Here is a 22198-nt window from a genome sequence, read left to right as displayed (position 1 = left end):
CAGTAATCCTAGTTACTTAGAGACTAAGATCTGAAGGTCGAGGTCTGAAGTCAGCCTAGGCAGGAAACTGTGAGATTTGTATCCCCAATTAACACCCCCCATCCCCCGCAGTGGCCAACTAGTAGCCTTGAGTAAAAAGTCAGGCCAGAGCATGAGGGACTAAGCTCAAGCCCTAGTACTGACACCAAAAAAAGAAAATCAATTTCCCTCCCATAATTAAAGGATCTGAATTTTATTTTTTATTATCCCAGCGAATGTTACACTAGAGGAAATTATTGGGAAAATAAAAACAGACTCATTAAAAACAGATTGATTACTCTCTATTACATTCAGAAGTATGCCAAAAAAAAACCTGTTATATTGCAAAGTTGTAAATCCTTTCCTAACAAAGCATTATTTTATAAAACTGTAGTGTTGTCATTGATTGCATTTTAATACAAAATACTTATATACACAATACAATATAAAAGTAAACCTTGTAGTGCCTTCCACAAAAGATATATTAAGGCGCTTTACAAATATATCAATATGTTGACCCGAATTACTTTTTGCTTTAGATTAAAACAAACAGGCTAAATGTTTCACTTTAAATACCAAAGGAATTCTTTTTTAATTAAAGAAAAATGTCTAAAGTACCTTGGGTAACAGCAGCAGCAATATCTAAAGATCCTCCCACTGTATTCTCTACGTTCTAACATAATAAGTCAGAATAAAACATTTTCACTCACAGTTTTGCACTTTGCAACAGCAGAAGGTAATAACTTTTTAAAAAAGTCAATCTCAAAGTGACTTCTTAGTCATACATTCTAGTTTCTATTACAAATGAGAAGGTAGAAAAGATACAGCAATAGGGCCTGCCTTAGAATGTCACTGGACAATACGTAACAGTATCTACAATTACATAATTATAGAACATATTTTATAAATACTATTGATATGCATATAAAAAGGGTAATTATAAGAAAGACAGCAAGATTTTAAATGAGAAATTTTCTTTTAAAAAGAAAACGTTGAGGAAATGGTGCTGTGGCTCAAAGTGGTAGAGTGCTAGCCTTGAGCTGAAGAGCTTAGGGGCAGCGTCCAGGCCCAGAGTTCAAGCCCCATAACTAACAACAACAAAAAATCAGAGCCAGTATATTTACTTCACTTGAGAGTATCTCAATTTTTTAAAATGTTGTTCTTGTTGATCCTGAACTCAGGACCTGGGCACTGTCCTTGGACATTTCTTGCTCAAGGCTAGCACTCTGCCATTTGAGCCACAGCACCACTTTTCAATTTTTCTGTATATGTGGTTCCAGGGAATTGAACCCAGGGCTTCGTGCATGCCATGCTCCCAGCTGCTTGCCTTTTTAAATCAGCAAGCACCAGATAATATGCTGGAAGAACTGGATACAGCTGGGGAATGACAGCTGACAAGTATATCCAAACTACTAAAACTGCAGATACCTATGGCTCATATACTGCTTATATGGTCAAAGGAAGTGTAAAGGGCTACAAAATTGTGTTTCGTAAGGAAAATACACTATTGCTTTTGTGAGGGAGTCAGCACCTTAGTTTTCCCTTAATGTAAATGTAACAAAGTTGGTATTCTACTGCATTGCACCATAGGCCAGACAATTTAAACAAATCTGACTGAAAAAGTTCAAATAAGAGGGATATCAGGGGGCGCTGGTGTCTCATGCCTGTAATCCTAGCTGCTCAGGAAGTAGAAATCTGAGGATTGAGGTTCAAAGCCATCCCAGGCAGGAAAGTCTGTGAGACTCTTAACTCCAATTAAACATCAGAAAACCGGAAGTGGCACTGTGGCTTAAATGGTAGAGTGCTAGCCTTGAGCTGAAGAACCGAGGGACAGTGCCCCATGACAGACAAAAAAAAAGAAAAAAGGGTCATCTTCTAAATGTTGAATGCCAAGCTAAAATTCTTTGTTTTGTATAATTTTTTTACAGGACTAATACTCCATGAGTAAAAATTTTATGATAGTACATTTATTTTTATGATTTTAATTAGAACTTTCAGAAATATTTCTGTATCAAGCCTGAAATGAGCCCAAAGAGCACAACGGTGTTCAAATCACTTAGTGCTGTGCCAGCACTTACAGGATCATTTTACCATGTGCTACAGAGCTTTCCCACCACAGATTGTCAGTATCTGAGTACTAATCAGTAAATTAAAAGAATTAGTTTAAGATACTGATTTTCTTACAGGACAGAGTTCCTTAAGAGACTATGACAGCCCTGAATTGCTTCAAACTGCAGATTTTATGTGTATGTGTTGATATGCATGATTTCCTGGGATCAGAGCCTTTAGTACACTGTCCAAAGAACCAGTAACATCAAATGCTGACTGCTACAAGCTGAGCACTGACAGGGTACAATCTGGCAGGAACCGTTGCTTTACCTTCAATTTTACTGCCACATGGTTTCCATTAGCTTTTATGAAGAAAGCTAAAATTTTGAAAAACCTAAGTTGGTTTTCTGTTTTGTTTTGGTGGATCACAGGGCTTGAACTCGGCCTGGGAGCTGTCCCTGAGCCCCACTTCCCAGGTTCTAGAGGTTAAATGGAGGTAAGTGTCAAGTTCTTTAGTGCCTAGGCTGGCTTTGAACCATGATCCTCAGACTGCAGCCTCCTGAGAAGCTAGGATTACGGGTGTGAGCCACCGCACCCTGCTAAAACCTAAGCAATTTGTAAAACTAATGAAGCTTAAGAAAAGGAAATGAGGGGCTGGGAGTTTACCCTAGTGGTAGAGTGCCTGCCTAGCATGCACGAAGGCCCGGGTTCGATTCCTCCATACCATATACATAGAAAAAAAAGCTGGAAGTGGTGCTGAGGCTCAAGTGGTAGAGCTCTAGCCTTGAGAAAGTCCAAGGACAGTGCTCTGGCTCTGAGCTCAAGCCCAGACTGGCACAAAAAAAAAAGGGAAGTAAGATACAAACCTGCAGTAAGTTCAGACTAGAGCCTCATACCCCTTTAGACAATAACCTCTATGTATTTTGGTATGGAACCACAATTCCTCCTTAGAATCTAAGCATATAAAAGGGCACATCCAGAAACTTTTTTAAAAGAGAGGTCCTGAATTTTCTAAGACCACTATGTAACTTTTCCTTATTAGCAGTAGCCATTTCAATTAAGTTAGCAGTTATTTCCCATCAATTAACCTATCCTTAGGTAAAACACTGCCAAATAGCCACACTTTTTTTTGTCAGTAACTATTTGAAAGAGGAAGTCTACAGCATTAATAACATATCATGACTAGTCTTTTTTCTTTTATTGCAGTGCTGAGGATTGAACCCAGGACCTTGTGCATGCTAGGCAAGTATTCTATTAACTGAGTTATCCCTAGCTCCTTGAAAAACTATTAAGTGAATATCAAAAATAATTGCTAACTAAAACTGTCTATACACTGAATATGTCTACTAAGCATAGAAACATTTTCTTAATTCAATGTAAAAACATGAAAGACCTTAACTTTTAATATTTGAAAATATGACTTATGGCAACTTTGTTCCCTTTGAAAAACTGGAAGCAGCTTTAAGATCAACATGGAGACACAATTAGTAGTGCTATGGCTTATTTTAAAGCCAGTCATAACTGAGAAGAAACTAGGAGATTAAATATTTTGGGGGAGGAGGGATGATGAACACTTCACTCTGTATTTAGTTTCAGGATGTGACTTATACAGATTATCATTAGCCTGGAAACACCCTCCAAAATGATGGCTTAATTTTTTAAGCTTTTTTTTTGTACCAAAAATAATGTTACAGGAGAACAAAAACTCTGGGAATATGGGTATGTTTCATATTTGGTTAAAGCAAGATAAACTGTCTTTCAAAAAATTTCAAAAACTCTTGAATTTTAAAATTATTTAGTATATATACAAATAGATACCAGGCTTCTCCTTTTAAACACAATACTATTTTTAAGTACTTTAAGTACCAAAAACTGACTACAATATTCAATTCATAACTTACTTTCCTTATAACAGTTCTTTTCTAAATTACTGATTAAAAGGGGTGGAATAAATTAACATTTTAAAAGGAGTTCCTATAATTTAGGAAAATAAAAATATTGTACACAGAGCGCACATACATAGCTCTGACACATTTGCATACATTTATTCTCAAAAACTTCAAAAAATTCCTGTATTCAAGCCTTTTTGCAAATCTTCATTACCATTTTTCCTAATATGTTAAACATAAACTAGGTCACGATTTTTTATCTCTGAGCCTGTATGTTGATCATCTTCATCAGACTGTTGCTCTGAGCCTTGTGAATTAATATATTCATATTCAATAGGCTTTGGGTAATTATATGGGTAGCCATTGTCATCGAAAAACCTCCGAAAAGTAAATTCATAGAAGGCATGTTCAGGGTGTTTTCCATTTTTGTACCATCCATTGAGAGTATCATTTACATTTTCTTCCTCATTATCTTCACTCCACAACTTATCAGGATCAACAGGGTCAAAATTTGATGTATCTGTTGGGTGTGTGATTTTGGGAATATATGAAGCAGATTGCTGTCGCAGATCACTGGAGAAATCTATTGTTTTAAAAAATGGATGAGCTTTTATTTCATCAGCACCATTCTTCCCTAAGCGGTCTTCTGGTCCTCGGCAAAGTTTGATAATCAGATCAGATGCTTCAGGACTTAATTTGGCTTGTGGTGGAATGTGGAGAGAAGTCTGCCAATTGATAACCTTTAAAGAAAAGTTTTTTTAAAAAAATTAGCTACAAGTACCACAACACAAACTAACAAACAGTAAAACTGCTAGGAAGAGAGGAAAACTAAAATTTCTTTAGAGTTTTATACCACAAGTCTTATTGGACTACTTAAAAATAATTTGTGTGTTATTTTGCCACTCTAGACTATTAATAATGAATCACTGCTGAAATGTAACTATTCTCATCTTCTTTCTTTTCAGCTAACAAATGTATATGTCCTGAGACTATCAATATGTTTTTAACCACCTCTGTTAATCCTTCTAGTTAAAAACTGCTACTTTCATTACCACTGCCACTCTGCCTCTCCAGCATCATATTTACTTCTACTATAGTATTTCTAATACTTATTTTGCATGTATACTCATACTGGAGCTTGAACTCGAGTCTCAAACTCACTTGGCTTTCTTGTTCACCACTGGTACTCTACCACTTAAATCACTCCTCCAGTCTAGCATTTCGCTAGTTAATTGGAGATAGTCTTTCAAAGACTTTTCTGCCCAAGCTGGCTTTGAACTACAATCTTTACTGACTTGTTTCCTTACTAGTGAGAGTTCTTTATATATTTGATTATATTTCTAGTAGAGTGAAAATCCTTCTTTCCTCTTCTTTTCTCTCTTTTCTTCTCCCACATATACAAATGTACTTACATATACATATACATATACATATATACAGAAATATATACATATGTTGTTAAAAGAATATAATATGCAAGCTTGATAGAATGTGCTATCAGCTGGGTAACACTATAAAACATTCTAGCTGAGTGTTGGTGGTTCATGTTTGTAATCCTACTACTCAAGAGGCTAAGATTCAGAAGACAGTAGTTCAAAGCCAGTCGGAAAAGTCTGTAACACCTCATCTCCAAAACAACAAAAACAGAGCTGGAGGCCTGGCTCAAATTGTAGACCACCAGCCAGGCAAGCAAACCAATCAAGTGCAAGGTCCAGTACTAAAATATGTTTAAAAATATTAAATGCAATGACAAGAGGTAATTACACCTTGGGGTTAGGCTTTAGAAGAAATATTAAAATACTCAAAGATTAAGAATAACAGGGATTCAAAAAGAAGGCTGGGTACTGGTGGCTCATGCTTGTAATCCTACTCAGAAAGCTAAGATCTGAGAATGGCAGTAACAAAGCCAGCCCAGGCAGAAACATCCAAGAGACTATCTCTAACTAACTAAGAAGTTGGACTGGAGGCTTAGCTCAAATGGTATAATGCCATCTATGAGCGAAAAAGCTAAAAAAACAGTGTGAGGTTCAAAAATTCTGATACCAGTACACACACACATACCACACACACACACACACACACACACACACACACACACACACACACACACACAATTAGCATTCATACTAGCTGGTCCTGAACTTTTTTTTTTTTTTTTTGCCAGTCCTGGGCTTAAGCTCAGGGCTTGAGCACTGTCCTTGGATTTTTCTCAAGGCTAGAGCTCCACCACTTGAGCCTCAGCACCACTTCCGGCTTTTTCTAAGTATATGGTACCAAGGAATCGAACCCGGGTCTTTGTGCATGCTAGGCAAGCACTCTACCACTAGACCAAACTCCCGGCCCCCTGAACTTTTTTCTTTTTCTTTTTGCTACTCCTGGGGCTTGAACTCTGGGCCTGAGTGCTGTCTCTGAGCTCCTTTTTGCTCAAGGCTAGTTCTCTACCCGTAGAGCCACACCTCCACGTCCAGCCCTTTCTACAAGTTATTGGAGAAAACAGTCACAGACTTTCATGCCCAGGCTAGCTTTGTACCACAATCCTCCAATCTCGGCTTCTTGAGTACCTAGGACTATAGATGTGAGCACTAGAGCCTGGTTTGGCCTTTAACCTCTTAGGCAGCTGAGATCACAGGCTTATATTGCCATGTCTAGCTTTCAAATTCAGCCTTTAATTTCTCTATGTGAAATACAGATTGAACATCCCTAATCCCCAAATCCAAAATGGGAAATGCTCTAAAATACAAAACTTTTGGAGTGTTGATATAATGGTTCTGATTCTATACTTCATAATAATCAGAGTCAAAAAATGACACAAGGCCCTCTACTGTAAAAAGTAAAATAAGATACAAAAAAAAGGTACATTAAAATATTGCTTTGTGTCTAAGGGACCTATGAAACATAAATGGGTTTCATGTTTAGACTTGGGTCTCGTCACTAATATTATACGCAAATATTCAAAATCTGAAAAAATGTGGAACACTTCAAACCTTGTATATTTTACATAAATATACATAGAAGTGCTATTGTTGTGCATTACATAAATGTCTCTGGCTCAGGAACTTTGTGAAAATTCTTTTGGTATAGATTTTATGCCTTACCTTCATTTGTGTTTCTAACGGTGTTTGTGCCAAGAAAGGAGGTTGTCCCACCAACATTTCAAAAAGAATAACACCAACACTCCACCAATCACATAACTGTGTATATCCTAAGGTAAGATATCAAAACTACAGTTATTTATAAGCACTCTTTAAATATGCTCAGAATTCATAAATCAACATTAAGCGACCAATTTATATTGTCAACTCAGTACTTTTATTATTAACTTGAAAAATAAGGCATAAAGTATAAGTTTTGACTAATCTAAATGCCTAGTAAGATTATATGAGACTAAATCTTACCTGTTCGTAGCAATACTTCAGGTGCAATATAATTGGGAGTCCCAACCAAAGAATGTGCTAGGCATCGCTGGTGCTGGCGTGCAGCTCTCCGCTCTAGGGGCTTTAGTCTATCTCCACATCGACAGTTTGATGGATCACCCCATTCATTACTGAAATCCATGCTATCCTGCCGTGGATGATCACCTGTAAACAGGAAAACTTAAATAAAAGCAACAAGGACAAAAACGAAACTTAAAGTCTGGCCAGGTGCGGTAGCCTACCTACTCAGGAGGCTGAGATCTGAGGATCAAGGTTCAAAGCCAGCCCAGGCACAAAAAAAAAAACAAAAAAAAAAAACCTCTAGAAAACGGGAAGTGGGGCTTGGCTCAAGGGTAGAGTGGTAGCCTTGAGCTGAAGAGCTCAGGGACAGTGCCCAGGCCAAGTTCAAGCCCCATGTCCCACAAAAAAATCGATCAATTAATCAATCAATGGAATAAAGAAACTTAGTCTGTTAAGCTTCTGAAAATGATTTAGAGTGGATAATATTTCCCACCATGAGAAATTAAAACCTAAAGTATGCCAAATTGCTCATGATGCTTATTACTAACTGCTTTCTGAGATATAAAGACAGTAACTTTTACACTACACTTAGTAATTTACTCAGTGTTACTGGATAATAATGTAAAACATGGACTGGTAAACAATGTAATTCATACTGCTTTATTTCTCTGGACAAATTTTCAAATAAAATTTGATGTGTTTTAATTCACTCAACTGACAATAAAGACAAGGTGGTTAACTCAAGCAGCTTATACTCTAACATGAAAATATAACAAATAAATACTCATGTAAGAAACAACAGTGAAAATGGGTATTGGGTGCCAGTAGTTCATGTCTGCATTTCTACTCAAGAGGCTGAGATCTGTGATAGTGGTTTGAAGCCAGCCTGGACAGGAAAGTCTGTGAGACTCATGAGACTTTTTTTTTTTTGCTAGTTTTGGGGCTTTTTCAAGGCGAGCGCTCTACCACTTGAGCCACAACGCCACTTCTGGCTTTTTCTGTGTATGTAGTACCAAAGAATCAAACCCAGGTCTTCATGTATGGTAGGCAAGCACTCTACCACTAGGCCAAACTCCTAGCCCTAGTGAGACTCTTATTTCCAATTAAACACCAGAAAATCTCAAGAAGTGGCTCAGAGTGGTAGAGTGGGGGTCAGGAGTTTGGCCTATTGGTAGAGTGCTTGCCTAGCATGCACAAAGACCTGGGTTTGATTCCTTGGTACCACATACACAGAAAAAGCCAAAAGTGGTGCTGTGGCTCAATTGGTAGAGCTCTAGCCTTGAAAAAAACCAAAGATAATGCTCAGGCCCTGAGGTTCAAGCCCTAGGATTGGCAAAAAAAAAAAAAAAAAAAAAAAAAAAAAAAAAAAAAGTGGTAGAGTGCTAGTCTTGAGCAAGAACTTGGGATAGCAACCAGGGCTCCAAGTTTAAGCCCAACAACCAACCAACCAAAAAAAAAAAACAAAAAAAAACCTGAAGGTGGGACTGCAGGTAAGTAGTTTAATGGTAGAATGCATGTCTGAGGAGACACCATCTTTTTAAACAAAGAACGGGTGGTAGGAGAGAACAGAATGAAGAGAAAATTCCTGACCTTCTGAAGCTGTGGGCTTAGACTGGATGAACTACTAGGATTGTAGAGGAAGACAGATTTCAAACCTGTGGCATGCTGTCCCAAGAAACTAGGTGCTCCTTCTAACTTAGGAAGATAATAAAATAAATTTAATTTGCTCATTTTTCAAAAAGAAACAAGCTACTCAGGAGGCAAAGACTGAGCATTGAAGTTCAAAGCCAGCTCAGTTCATGAGTCTTTTATCTCCAAATAACCACCATAAATCCAAAAGCAGAACTTTGGCTCAAGTGATAAGAAAGAAAAAACAAAAAGCTCAGGAACAGCACTCAAGCCCCGAGTTCAAGCCCCATGACCAGCACCAAAGGGAAAAAACAAAAACAAAAACAAACCAATAACAAACAAAAGAAACAGGGAATTCTCCTCCTCAGAAAACAGGTAATGAAACAAGTATAACTAGATAGCTACATAACATTGGGTGGCCAGGGAAGTGTAACTACAATGGTGGTATTTGCTAAGATATAAAAAACAAGGACAAAAATCCTAGCTACTCAGGAACCTGAGATCTAAGGGTCAAGGTTCAAAGCCAGCCCAGGCACTAAAAAGCCCATGAGACTCTAATCTCCAATTAATCACTAGAAAACCGGAAGTGGGGCTGTGGCTCAAGGGGTAGGATGATAGCCTTGAGCTGAAGAGCTCAGGGACAGCGCCTAAGCCTAGGGTCAAAGCGCCACAACCCACTAAAAAAAAAAAGTCTCACAGGGCTAGGAGTTTGGCCTAGTGGTAGAGTGCTTGCCTAGCATGCACGAAGACCCGGGTTCGATTCCTCGGTGCCACATACATAGCATAAAGCCGGAAGTGGTGCTGAGGCTCAAGTGGTAGAGCCCTAGCCTTGAGAAAATCCAGGGACAGTGCTCAAGCCCTGAGCCCAAGCCCAGGACTGGAAAAAAAAAAAAAAAAAGTCTCACAGACCTTTCCTGCCTAGACTGGCTTCAAACTGCAAGCCTCCGATTACAGTTTAAGCCCTAGGACTGGCAAAAAAGAAAAAAAAAAATCAAAATAGTGAAATACAAGTTTTTTAAATGGAATAACTTGAAAAAACATAAATAAAACCAATATAGAAGCATACATAAAGAATTATTTTTAAAGTAAGTTTCAAGAATAGGCAAAATGAAGTATTATGTAGGAATATATACTTATATGACAAAAAACGAAGAGAAAGTTCTGCAATGGGGATCTTTGAAAAAAAAAGTGATGGCTTAGGGGCTTCTAAAATACTCTTAACTCATGCATGTGGGATTTAATTTGAAAATTATTTTTAAGCCAGATACCAGTAGTTCCAGATACACACATGTACATGTGTACATCTGTACATGTACAGATACACACTGCATGTTGTACATCTCATGTACAGTATGTACTGTACAGATAACATGTTCCAGATACTACACACACACACACACACACACACACACACACACACACACACACACACACACACACACACACACTGTATCTGGAGATTATAGGTACCTCAAATCCTTAGCTACTCAGGAGGTTGAGACCATAAAAGCGAAGGAAAAAAAAAAAAAAAGACTAAGAAATTCCATCTCCAGTTAGCCAGCAAAAATCCAGAACTGAGCAGGCTGCTGGTGGCTCATGCCTATAATCCTAGCTACTTAGGAGGCTGTGATATGACGATAAAAATTTGAAGCCAGCCCAGGGAAGATCCTCCCCAAGATTCATCTCCAATAAGCTACTCAAAAGGCACTGTGGCTCAAGTGATGGCGTGCTAACCTTGAGCAAAAGAAGCTTAGGGACAACACCCAGGTCCAAAGAGTTCAAGCCCCAGGATTGGCAAAACAACATCAATCAAAAATCTATAACTAGGGCCCAGGAGTTTAGCCTAGTGGTAAAGTGCTTGCCTACCATGCACAAAGACCTGAGTTCAATTCCTTGATACCACATACATAGAAAAAAAAATGTAACTAGCCCACCAGCGCAGGCACTAAAAAGTACAAGACTCTTACCTCCAATCTCTAGAAAATGGGAAATGGGGCTGTGGGGTAGTAGGGGGTAGCTGAAGAGCTTAGGGACAGTGCCCAGGCCCATAGTTCAACCCCCATGACTGACAAAAAAAAATGATAATAAATCCAGAACTAATGGTATGATTCAAGTGGTAGTATGTCAGCTGTAAACAGGCAAGCCCAGTGAGTATGTTAGACCTTAAGTTCAAGCACCATTCCCTGCACATAAATATACACATTAACTTTTTTAAAGATGCCTTACACTTCAAAACAACTAAATTTTATAAAGAAGCTAACTCAAGCTGGGTGCGGTGGCTCACGCCTATGATCCTAGTTATTCAGGAGGCTGAGATCTGAGAATCAAGGTTCAAAGCCAGCCTGGACACAAAAAAAAACCTCTAAAAAACAGGAAGTGGGACTTGGCTCAAGGGTAGGGCAATAGCCTTGAGCTGAAGAGCTCAGGGACAGTGCTTAGGCCAAGCTCAAGTCCCAGAACCCAAAAAGAAAAAAAAAAAACACCTAACTTGAGGTGCTTGGCAGAATGCCTCAAATGGTAGGCTGATTATTTTGAAGGTGTGATGCCCTGAGTTCAAAGCTAGTAAGGTCAAAACAAAACAAAAAATGCAAAACATAAAGTCATTTTTAAAAATGTTAATAGGGTAGAAGCTGTTCAGCCTTTTTTATGTTATTTTGTTCCATTGTAGCTCTTTTACCGCGCCCCCCCCCCACTTTTCTAATGATTGATTTACAAAAGAAAGCAAGCTGCTCAGAAGGCCCTGAAAGTGGAGGAGGGGTCACCAAAAGTCTGGATCATCTGGGACCCTTGAATAGGAACCCAGAAGTACTTCTTGTGTGGAAGGGTCCCTGATTTCTCCCTCATAGCACCATCCCCTCCTCCTTTGGCCATGTTGATGGTGAAGGTAAGAACTTTCAGCCCATTTCTCACTGGAGAAGAAAACTCATCTGGCTTTGCAGAGAAAGGTTCCCCCTTACGCTCACAGTACATTACTACCATGAGCTCTAGGATATCACATGTAAAAGAACAAAAAAAAGGGCCGGGAGTTTGGCCTAGTGGTTAAAGTGCTTGCCTAGCATGCATGAAGACCCGGGTTCGATTCCTCGGTACCACATACATAGAAAAAAGCCGGAAGTGGTGCTGAGGCTCAAGTGGTAGAGCTCTAGCCTTGAGAAAGTCCAAGGACAGTGCTCAGGCCCTGAGCTCAAGCACAGGACTGGCCAAAAAAAAAAAAAAAAAAAAAAGTAAAATACTTGAATGAGCTTGTATTATAACAGTATTATTGAGAGCATCTGCATTCCAGGCTAAAGTGATTCATTCATTATTCTACTCCTCCTTTACTCTGTAATTTGTGGTAATTATGCTTTTCTTTTTAATACAAACAATGCATAAAAATAAAAACTTGAAAAGGCAAAAAAAACGTTCATAGTACTGAGCACAGAAATTGAAGAGAAAGTTCAAATATTTATTTATTTTGACATTTGCAAAATAGTGCTTCTTTATTCTAAGCACAAAAATGTTAGGAAATAACTACCAGAAAATTGGAAATGGTGCTATGACTCAAAGTAGTAGAGCACTGTCCTAGAACAAAAAAACTCAAGAGACAAGGGAGGGAAAGCAGGAGAAAATAAAGGGGGGAACATTGTTGGAAAAGTAATGTACTCATTGCCTTACTTATGTAATTGTAACCCTTCTGTACATCACCTTTACAATAAAATAAAATTAAAAAAAAAAAAAAAACTCAGAGACAATGCCCAGGCCCTGACTTCAATTCCCATGAGCGACAATAAATAAATAAATAAATGTTAATATTTAGAAAGTTAAACACATTCACATTCTTTCATTTTATAAATCTGTAAGTTTTTTATCCAACAGTAATTATACTATCATAACTTTTACTTAAGTTTTATTGCATAAATAACATTACTGTGAACTAAAATAATTTGTGTAAATTTACTTACCACTCTGGTAGTACTTGGAATCATGTGTCCATCTGAACCCAGTGCAGAGGCCAAAGTCAGTCAATTTAATATGACCATCACGATCAATCAAAATGTTATCAGGTTTAATATCTCTATGAATAAAACCCATTTTATGAACACTTTCAACTGCACAGGTAAGTTCTGCTATGTAGAATCGTGCCAGGTTTTCTGGAAAGATGCCCATTCTGATTAACAGGCTCATCATATCACCCCCAGGAATATAGTCCATTACAAAATATAAATTGTCTTTATCTTGGAATGAATAATATAAGCGAACTACCCATTCATTGTCAGCTTCAGCCAGGATATCTCTTTCAGCTTTAACATGAGCAACTTGATTTCGAAGTAAAACATCTTTCTTTCGAAGAGTTTTTGTTGCATACAAAGCCTTAGTATCTACTTTTCTTGCTAGACAGACTTCACCAAATGCTCCTATTCCTAATGTTTTTATCTTCACAAACATAGATTTGTCCATTTTAGCCCTTTTAAGACGGATGTAATTAGACTCTTTCTGGCAAAGCATCTTTCTCATCTGATCCTGGGCATCTTGAGATAATCCAACCTAGGTAAATAAACTACATGTTAAATGAGGAATTTCCTTCTTCAATATTGAATAATGAGAAATAGCTCAGAAAAAAAAATCAGGCATTTACTTAAATGTTAAATGCATAATCAGTTCTTAATAAAGCTGTTAGAAATCTAGAATGTATTTCAGAGAAAATTAATGATCAAAACGACAGTTTAAGAAATAGTTAAAAGGATGTAAAAAAGTGAACACAGGTGCAGACTTAGCTATGGAGAGCAAGAAAAATCAGTCGTCAGCATTCTAATCTTCTCTAAAGCACTAAAAACAAAGTTTTACAATATGCAATGAAACAAATGTCTGTTAACATGCATTCTTAGTTCTCCATGCAATCACCCAAATTATAGGATTAGATAGCCTTCATTAAATCCTCCTTTTTGTGGAATACCTAGGCCTCAAATATCCTTTCCCTCATTTTATCTTTTATAAAAAGAAATTCTTCCAGCCCTAAGCTAAAAAAAAAAAAAAAAGATGTATTAGGAACAACAAAAGAATGCTTCCTCTAATTAACTCTTTTCTCATTCTTAAGAAATACACAAGTCATAATAGTCTTTTCTTCTTTTTCCTTCTATCTTTCCTATAGCACTAAAGTATGTGGGACTCAGCCCACCACTAACACAAAACACAAAGAGTAGTCATCAGTGTCACTTACGAAAAAAAAGTAGACTAAAAACAAACATCACCCTCTAAGTAAATACGGAATACCTAAATTTATAAAGGAGGAACTTTTTTGGCTAATAAGTAATTTACTAATGAGAAAATGTACTAAATAGAAAAGAAATTCAATCGGAAAAGTAGGGTCTCTAACTTCAGAAATGCAAGACTATTTCAAATCTAGCAACTTCATGCTTCTGTTAGGATGCACATCTGCATGCAAAGATCTTTTAAGGAAGGGGCATGCCAAACTTAGAACTATTTCTCTTAAAAATCTTACTTGCCTACACAGTAATGGAGGCTACAGAAGTCAGCAAAGCTTCCAACACCATAAAAGTTTAAACCAGCTATTAGTGGAAGTGAAGAGGAAAAAGGAAAAATAAACTAAGAAAAATACATATAGACGGACTTTAGTAAGAAATTCTAAGATCTACACTATAAATAAACAATGGAGGATTACCGTGATATTTCTTGTCTAGCAATTCTATTTATAGTAAGAAAAACAATACTGTACTGTAAAATCAGACTTGGAAGAAAAAAAAATTAAAAGAACAGTTCAAGTTTCTGAAGTTTAATCACAAGTTTGAGCTTCTTAGATTTTTGGGTAGTGGACTAAGATTAGTATTCAAACCTTTAAATGCTAAGCATATGGTAAAAATGATGATGCTGGTTTTATTATAATATGTAATAGAGATCTGTGTGGAATTATAACAGATCAATCTATTTACTTGTTCTGACTTCTTTTTGAGTATACTCTGACTAAAATTTACAAGTATAAAGAAACATTTTTTTTAAGTATATCAAGAAATGAGATAGCCAGGTGCAGTGGCTCACACCTATAATCCTAGTTACTCAGGAGCCTGAGATCTGAGGATTACAGTTCAAAGCCAGCCTGGGCACTAAAGAACAGTGAGACTCTTATCTCCAATTAACCACTAGAAAACCGGAAGTAGACCTGTGGCTCAAGGGCGAGCCTTGAGCTGAAGAGCTCTGGAACAGCCCTCAGGCCCAGAGTTCAAGCCCCATGACACAGGTATTTCTAGCTGATTGTTTTGGGCCCCTAGAAGGTGACCATAGCATCTGGATCATTAGGTTTTTTCACCAAGCACTCTACCATTTGAGCCACAACTCCACTTTTCAACTAGTTATTTGGAAGTAAGTCTCTTAGATCTGTCTGTCTGGACTAGCTTCAAAATGTGATTCTAAGATCTCAGCCTAAAAAGTAGCTATGATTATAGTCATAAACCAGTGGTGCCCAGATTCTAGCTGATTGCTAAATGTTGTAATAGATAATACAGAGCAAATAACCTTTCTTCCAATTTCCATGTAAGATGACTATATATACCTAATATTTACATTATAAATTTATGTTTATTACTAGAACATTTAGTTTTACGTGGAGAGATCCCATACTAAATTATAATTCCACACTAAATTATATTTTTCTTGACTTTCTTGAACTTTATTTCAGAAAACTCTGAGTAAATCTTGAAATACTTATTGAAATACTTATATAAAATGCTAAAATCAGCTTCATTTAATGGATGGCAACATTACATTTATAAGAAGAAAAACACTAGAACAGTATTTTTAAATAAACGACAAGGAAACATGATCAAGTGTAAAAATAGATATTTTAAAAGGTTTTACCCGCATCATTTCATTCTCTAATTGTTTTTTACGATGGAGACGTTGCTGATGAGATTTGAGGACATTTTCTACATGTTGCTCCATAAAAAATTTAAATGCCTGGGGAGAATAGCTCTGAATACGAGATTCCCTTCGTTCTTCATCTTTCTTGTTTTTCCTAACAGTGATAGGTGAGGTTGTAATCTGTTTCTTTTCTTTATCACCATTATCAACATTTTCAAAATTCTTCTCACTCTCATCTTCCTTGGGCAAGCCAGTCTGGTCCTCTTTGCAAGATTTATTGATTGATTCATATGGAGGAATAGATGGGTTTTGGTGTAATAAGTGTTTTGGATAAGGTGGTGGTGGACCTTGATAATTTGGTGCTTCAGCCACAGATGGCTTGACTGTTATATTTGAAGTGGTACCTTCAGAAAAAGGGCTGGGTTGAACAGTCTGAATTGGTTGTGGTATCCAGGAAGGATGAGTAGGTGCTAAAGCAGTTTGTAGTTCTGGCTTTAATACACGCATGCTTTTCACAGGCTGTTGAATAGGAGCTGGTGTGATTGCAGTGACTGTGGTAGCTGAAGGTTGAGAATTGGCAGAGTGACTTGTTCTATTTCCTAATGGGTTATTAAAAGAATTTGACCTCACTGGTATGTTAGGTTGCCATGTAGGAATTTCATGCCCGCTGCTGGGGGATGACTGGGCAGGAGCAGATGATGACTGAGGCCAAGTTGTTTGCAGTCCAGGTACATTAATGTTATAGAGTTCCATGTTATGACTATTTCTATTTGGCACCATCATAGATTGAGGAATATTTCCATTAGTATATGATGTAGGAGCAACAGATCCTCCTGTTTGTAAAGCGCAAGGGTTTTGTCCATTAGCTGGGGTCAGAGGATATGGAGGGGGTGGCTGCCGACTAACAGAGACAGTAGGAGCAACATTCTGGTGTATCATGAAGTCAGTTTGACCACCATTCTGAATTCCAGGTCTCACAGGTGGAAAGCTGTATTTGTTAGAACTCTGCATGATGATTGGCTGTCTGCCAAGAGGAACGGAATTAATGCCTCTCTGTCCCTGGTTAGGAGGATTCATGGGGGAAGTGGTCAGGGGCGGTGGAGGATAGCTCTCCTGCCATGCCCCAGGTGGAACAGGGGAGATACGGGAGATCACATACTCCATATTTCCAGAATAGCGCTTTGTCTGAGAGTTTGGTTCCCATGCTGGGGGAGGTGGAGTTGTACCTCGTGGAGGGGGAGTCTGGCCTCTTGGGGGTGGTGGAGGAGTGACACTCCTTACTTGAGGTGGTGGTGGGGGGTTCACCCTTTGACCATTGCTTGGATGAGATTGAACAAATGCTGTAATACCAGATCCAGACAAGGGTCTTCCTGCATCTGTCTGTGAGCTGGGGCTTTCAGAACGATAGGCCACGTTTTCTCCTAGAGGTTGACCATGTCTCTGAGGAACTAAGGATTCTTTAGAACCTTTCCAGCTTTGTTTGCGGTTAATTGAATGTTGCACACTCCCTATAGTGATAAAAGAGAAAAATCACGTTTTTAAACCCTTATTTTTGAAAACTTTAGCCTGGCCTTCTGATACTACTAAATGGTAATTCCACTTTAAGAAATCTTAAGAATAGGAATATGTTAAAGAGACTGATTGTACAACATGTTGACTATGGTTAGTAATAATGTATACTTAAAAACTAAGAAAGTAGATTGATTTTGAGACAGGATCTTGTTAAGTAGACTTGGCAGGCCTCAAATTCATTATCCTCCAGCCTCGTCTCTCAAATGCTAAGATTTTGCGCATGTACTCCATTAAAACTGGTTCTTTTTTTTGGTAGGTTATGGGGCTTGAACTGGGCCTGGCCATTGACCCCAAGCTCTTCAGGTCAAGGCTACCGCCTTACCCTTGAGCCAACCCCCACTTCCCTGCTTTCTAGAGGTTAACTGGAGATAAGAGTCTCAGTCCTTTTGTACCCAGACTGGCTTTGAACCTGGATCCTCAGATCTCAACCTCCTGAATAGCTAGGATTACAGGCGTAAGCCACTGCCATCCAGTCCATCACACCTGGTTCTAAGAGAGTAGACTATTATCATTATTTGCATGTGTATGTGTGTGCGCTCATGCACGTGTGCGCATGCTGGTCCTGGGACTTATACTCAGGCTCTGGGTACGGTCCCTGACCTTTCTTTTTGATGAAGGCTAGCACTCTACTACCTGGGTCACAGTTCCACTTAATGCTTTTTCTGGTAACTTCTTGGAAAGATGAGTCTCACAGACCTTCTTTCCAGGCTACCTTCCAGCTACCATCCTTAGCCTCCTGAGTAGGAGAGTGGATTTTTCTTTCCTGCTGATCTTAGGGCTCGAACTCAGGGCCTGAGTGCTGCCCCTGAGCTTTTATGCTTAAGGCTAGCACTTTTACCACTTGAGCCACAGTTTCACTTACATGATTTTGGTGGTTAAATGGAGATAAGGAACTTCATGAATTTTCCTGCCCAGGTTAACTTTGAACCTTGATCTTCAGATCTCAGCTTCCTGACTAAATAGGATTAGATGTGTAAAATATCAATACCCAGCAGGAGAGTGCTTCTTTTTTAACTGTTCCTATCTCCTATCCAAAGTGAAATGGTATGTGTTAACTAGATTAAGTGCAAAACCAAAGAAAGAAAAATAAATTTTCAGTAAATGGTTTTATTTTTCAACTTTATTTTTGACGTGATAGATGCTCATAACTCAAACTTACAAAGCAAATAAGGGTCCCTTAATCTATCATTTTCCTTGTCATTAGTGAGATACATGAGACATACAAGTTAGATATACATTTTCTATAGATAGTGTTATGCCCAATGTTATTTGTTCCTGTTTGTCAGTCACAGTGCTTGAACTCAGGGCCTAGGCACTGTGTCTGTGCTATTTTTCTCAAGGCTAGTGCCCTAACACTTTTAGCAACAGTTCCACTTCAGTTTTTTCTTTTTCTTCTTCTTCTTTTTTTTTTTTTTTTTGCCTTTTTTTGCCTTTTTTTGCCACTCCTGGGGCTTGAGTTTAGCGCCTGAGCCCTGTTCTTGGATTTTCTCAAGGCTAGAGTCCTACCACTTGACCCTCAGCACCACTTCTGGTTTGTTTTCTATGTATGTGGTATGGAGGAATTGAACCCAGGTCTTCGTGCATGCTAGGCAAAGCACTCTATACCACTAGGCCAAACTCCTGGGCATTCTTTTTTTCCTGGCCAGTCCTGTGGACTGAACTCAGCCCTTGGGCTTTCCTCAAGGCTCGTGCTCTACCACTTGAGCCACAGGACCACTTCCAGCTTTTATGTATGTTGTACCAAGTAATCAAACCTGGGTCTTCATGCATGCTAGGCAAGCACACTACTACTAGGCCAAACTCCCGGCCCCTCCACTTCAGTTTTCTGTGGTTAATTCAAAGTAAAAGTCTTATGGACTTTCCCGCCCCAGCTGACTTTGAACTGAGACCCTCAGATCTCAGACTCATGAATAGTTAGGATTGCAGGTATGAACCGCCAGTAGTGGCATGCTGCTAGTAATTTCTAAGGCCAAAGATTTGATATAGTCAGTGTTGTAAAACTATACTGCAAGAGATTATAAAAAAAAAGTGTCTGATGAATCACCTGTTTTCATGCTGGCATTAACAGGTCTGGCAGCTGCTGCAGCCATCTGCTCCCGCCGAGGATCTTGATAACTCATTTTACTAATGCATTCAATTGCTGCTTCTATACTTCTGTTATTAGTTTTTTGAAGAGCTTGTATAACCATATCCTGATATAAAATTTTAAAAAATACAAAATTTAAGTAGTATAGTTAGTAGGCAGGAAGGAACAGGACCTTAAACTACAATATTAACATCATGTTTATAACTACGACAAACAAAAACAAATTTTAAAAAATCAGTGTCAATACTTGGCATTTACCCAATTGTCCAGAAACAAGGACATACTAAATCCCCTAGCACAACGATGTTCATTGCAGCACTATTTACCATAGCAAAGATATGGAACCAACCCAGATGCCCCTCAGGTGATGAGTGGATCAACAAGATGTGGTCTTCATACACAATGGAATTCTATGCTGCTGTCAGAAAGAACGACATTGCTCCATTTGTAAGGAAATGGAAAGACTTAGAAAAAATCATATTAAGTGAAGTAAGCCAGACTCAAAGGAACATGGGCTCAATGGTTTCTCCTATTTGTCATAATCAGTAGAAACCTTGGGCTCTCCTAGCAGAGATTTACAGTAGACTAAAACCTAGATACATAAGGCCATATAGTATGACACTAAATGAAAGGACCTCCAGGATATAGAAACAAAAGCCATATAATGAATGATTGTTGTCCTTAATGTACTATGTTATCTCCCATCTCTTTCGCTGTCCTTTGGTTATCTCATATTGTTACAGTATTTCACCTTGTTATTTGATATATTGTATATATGCATATTTGGTTATTTGAAATAGGATAGGGAAGGGGGGAAAACAAGATGAGGGGCAGGGGTGGTGGGAGGGAAATGGGAACCAAGACATGAGAAAGGGTATCAATGTTTGTGAAGTAATGCACCTTCTATCTGGTGAATATCATGTAACCCTTCTATTAATTACAATAAAAGATATATGAAAAAAAAAAGAAAGGAAAAAAAATCAGTGTCAAACTACTAAAGAAAACAAAAATCCTGAAATCTTTTATTTCTTTTTTTGGTTAGTCATGGAGCCTAGGACTGGGCACTATCCCTAAGCTCTTCAGCTCAAGGCTACTGACCTACCCCTGGAACCACAGTACCACTTTGGTTTTCTAGTGTGGTTAATTGGAGATCAGGGTCTCATGGACTTAAGTGCCCTGGCTGACTTTGAACTCCGATCCTCAGATCTCAGCCTCCTGAGTAGCTAGGATTACAAGCTCCTTTAGTTTCTTTAATATTCTCACATTTATATAACACATTACACACATTACATTCTATTGTGGGGCTTGAACTCAGGTCCTGAGCACTGTCCCTGAGCTTGTTTTGCTTGATCAAGGCTAACACTATACCACTTGGGCCACACTGCCATTTCTGGCTTTTTTTGTTTATGTGGTACTGAGGAATTGAACCTAGGGTTTCATGTATGCTAGGTAAGCACTCTACCACTAAGCCATATTCCCAGTTCTTCATTCTTATATAAACATAAATTAGCTACCACTAAGCCACATTCCCAGTTCTTCATTTTTATATAAACATAAATTAGCAAATTATTTTAAAACAAAAACAAAAACCTAGCTGGGTACTGGTGGATCATGCCTATGATCCTAGCTACTCAGTAGGCTGAGATCTGAGAATCATAATTCAAAGTCAGCCCAAGCAAAAAGTCTGTGAGACTCTTATCTCCAATTAACCATCAGAAAACTAGAAGTGGTGCTAAAAGTCTAAAAGTAGTAGAATGTCAGCCTTAGTAAAAAGAGCTCAGGGATAGTGCACAAGCCCTGAGTTCAAGCTCCACAATCAACCACAAAAACAAAAACAAAAACAAAAACTATTCCACTCATGGTACTGGAAATGAGCTGGATGAGGTGGTTCATGCTGATAATCATAGCCAATTAGAAGAATGAGATCAAGAGAATCGTGGTTCAAGGAAAAAAGCTCATAAGATCCCTTCATCTCAACTAATTAAAAACTGAGTAGGGTGGTGTGTACCCATCATTCTAGCTAACCAAGAAATAAATAGCAAGACAGAAGCCCAGCATAGTCCATGCTAAAAGATATTACATGAAAAATAACAAAAACAATAAATTGCTGAAAGTACTAAAGAGTGGAAGAGTTTACACCCAGTACTATTCCCTCTCCAAAAAAATCCTGGAAATTACTTTTGTATCATTAAAACATTTTATTAAGTATAGAGGCCGGGAGTTTGGCCTAGTGGTAGAGTGCGTTGTAAGACCCAGGTTCAATTCCTCAGTACCACATACAAAGAAAAAAGCCAGAAGTGGTGCTGTGGCTCAAGTGGTAGAGTGCTAGCCTTGAGAAAAGCCCAACGACAGCGCTCAGGCCCTGGGTTCAAGCCCCAGGACTGGCAAAAAAAAATTATTAAGTATAATACTGCTTCTGTATACCAGGAAGAAAGCTATATAGTTCTAGATTTTTTTTGGAGGGGTGAGGAGTTCTGGTACCAGGGTTTGAACTCAGGGCCTAAGGCACAGTCCCTTAGTGTTTTTGCTCAGCCACACTACCAGCTTCTTTGGTGGTTAACTAAAAACAAGTCCTCATGTACTTCACTTCCTGGACCTCAAACCATGATCCTCAGATCCTCTTGAGTTACTAGGATTACAGGTGTTAACCACCTGTACCCACCAGCACC

At 38.4% G+C, this 22198-nt stretch overlaps 1 protein-coding gene across 2 annotated transcripts in view; it reads right to left on the bottom strand.

The window, feature by feature from the left end:
- Positions 1-208: 208 nt before the first annotated feature.
- Positions 209-22198, bottom strand: part of Lats1 (large tumor suppressor kinase 1) — a 31667-nt gene continuing 9677 nt past the window's right edge. Inside the window, exons 3-8 of one of the 2 annotated variants that reach the window (XM_090337969.1) lie at positions 19488-19635; positions 15869-17379; positions 12961-13543; positions 7352-7534; positions 7052-7158; positions 209-4696 (exon numbers count right to left, since the gene is read on the bottom strand). In XM_090337969.1, coding sequence (XP_090194095.1) covers positions 4187-4696; positions 7052-7158; positions 7352-7534; positions 12961-13543; positions 15869-17379; positions 19488-19635 — 3042 coding nt within the window. In that variant the 3' untranslated portion in view covers positions 209-4186. Of the gene's footprint in view, positions 4697-7051; positions 7159-7351; positions 7535-12960; positions 13544-15868; positions 17380-19487; positions 19636-22198 lie in introns of those variants that run through there. The other variant, XM_090337970.1, reaches the window with a different exon arrangement.

The sequence above is a fragment of the Megascapheus bottae genome, chromosome 8 (genome assembly GCF_031878675.1).
Source record: "Megascapheus bottae isolate mThoBot1 chromosome 8, mThoBot2.hap1, whole genome shotgun sequence".
Lineage (NCBI taxonomy): Eukaryota > Metazoa > Chordata > Mammalia > Rodentia > Geomyidae > Megascapheus > Megascapheus bottae.
The sequence above is the reverse complement of the archived record's forward strand: the minus strand, read 5'-3'. Positions and strand labels throughout refer to the sequence as shown.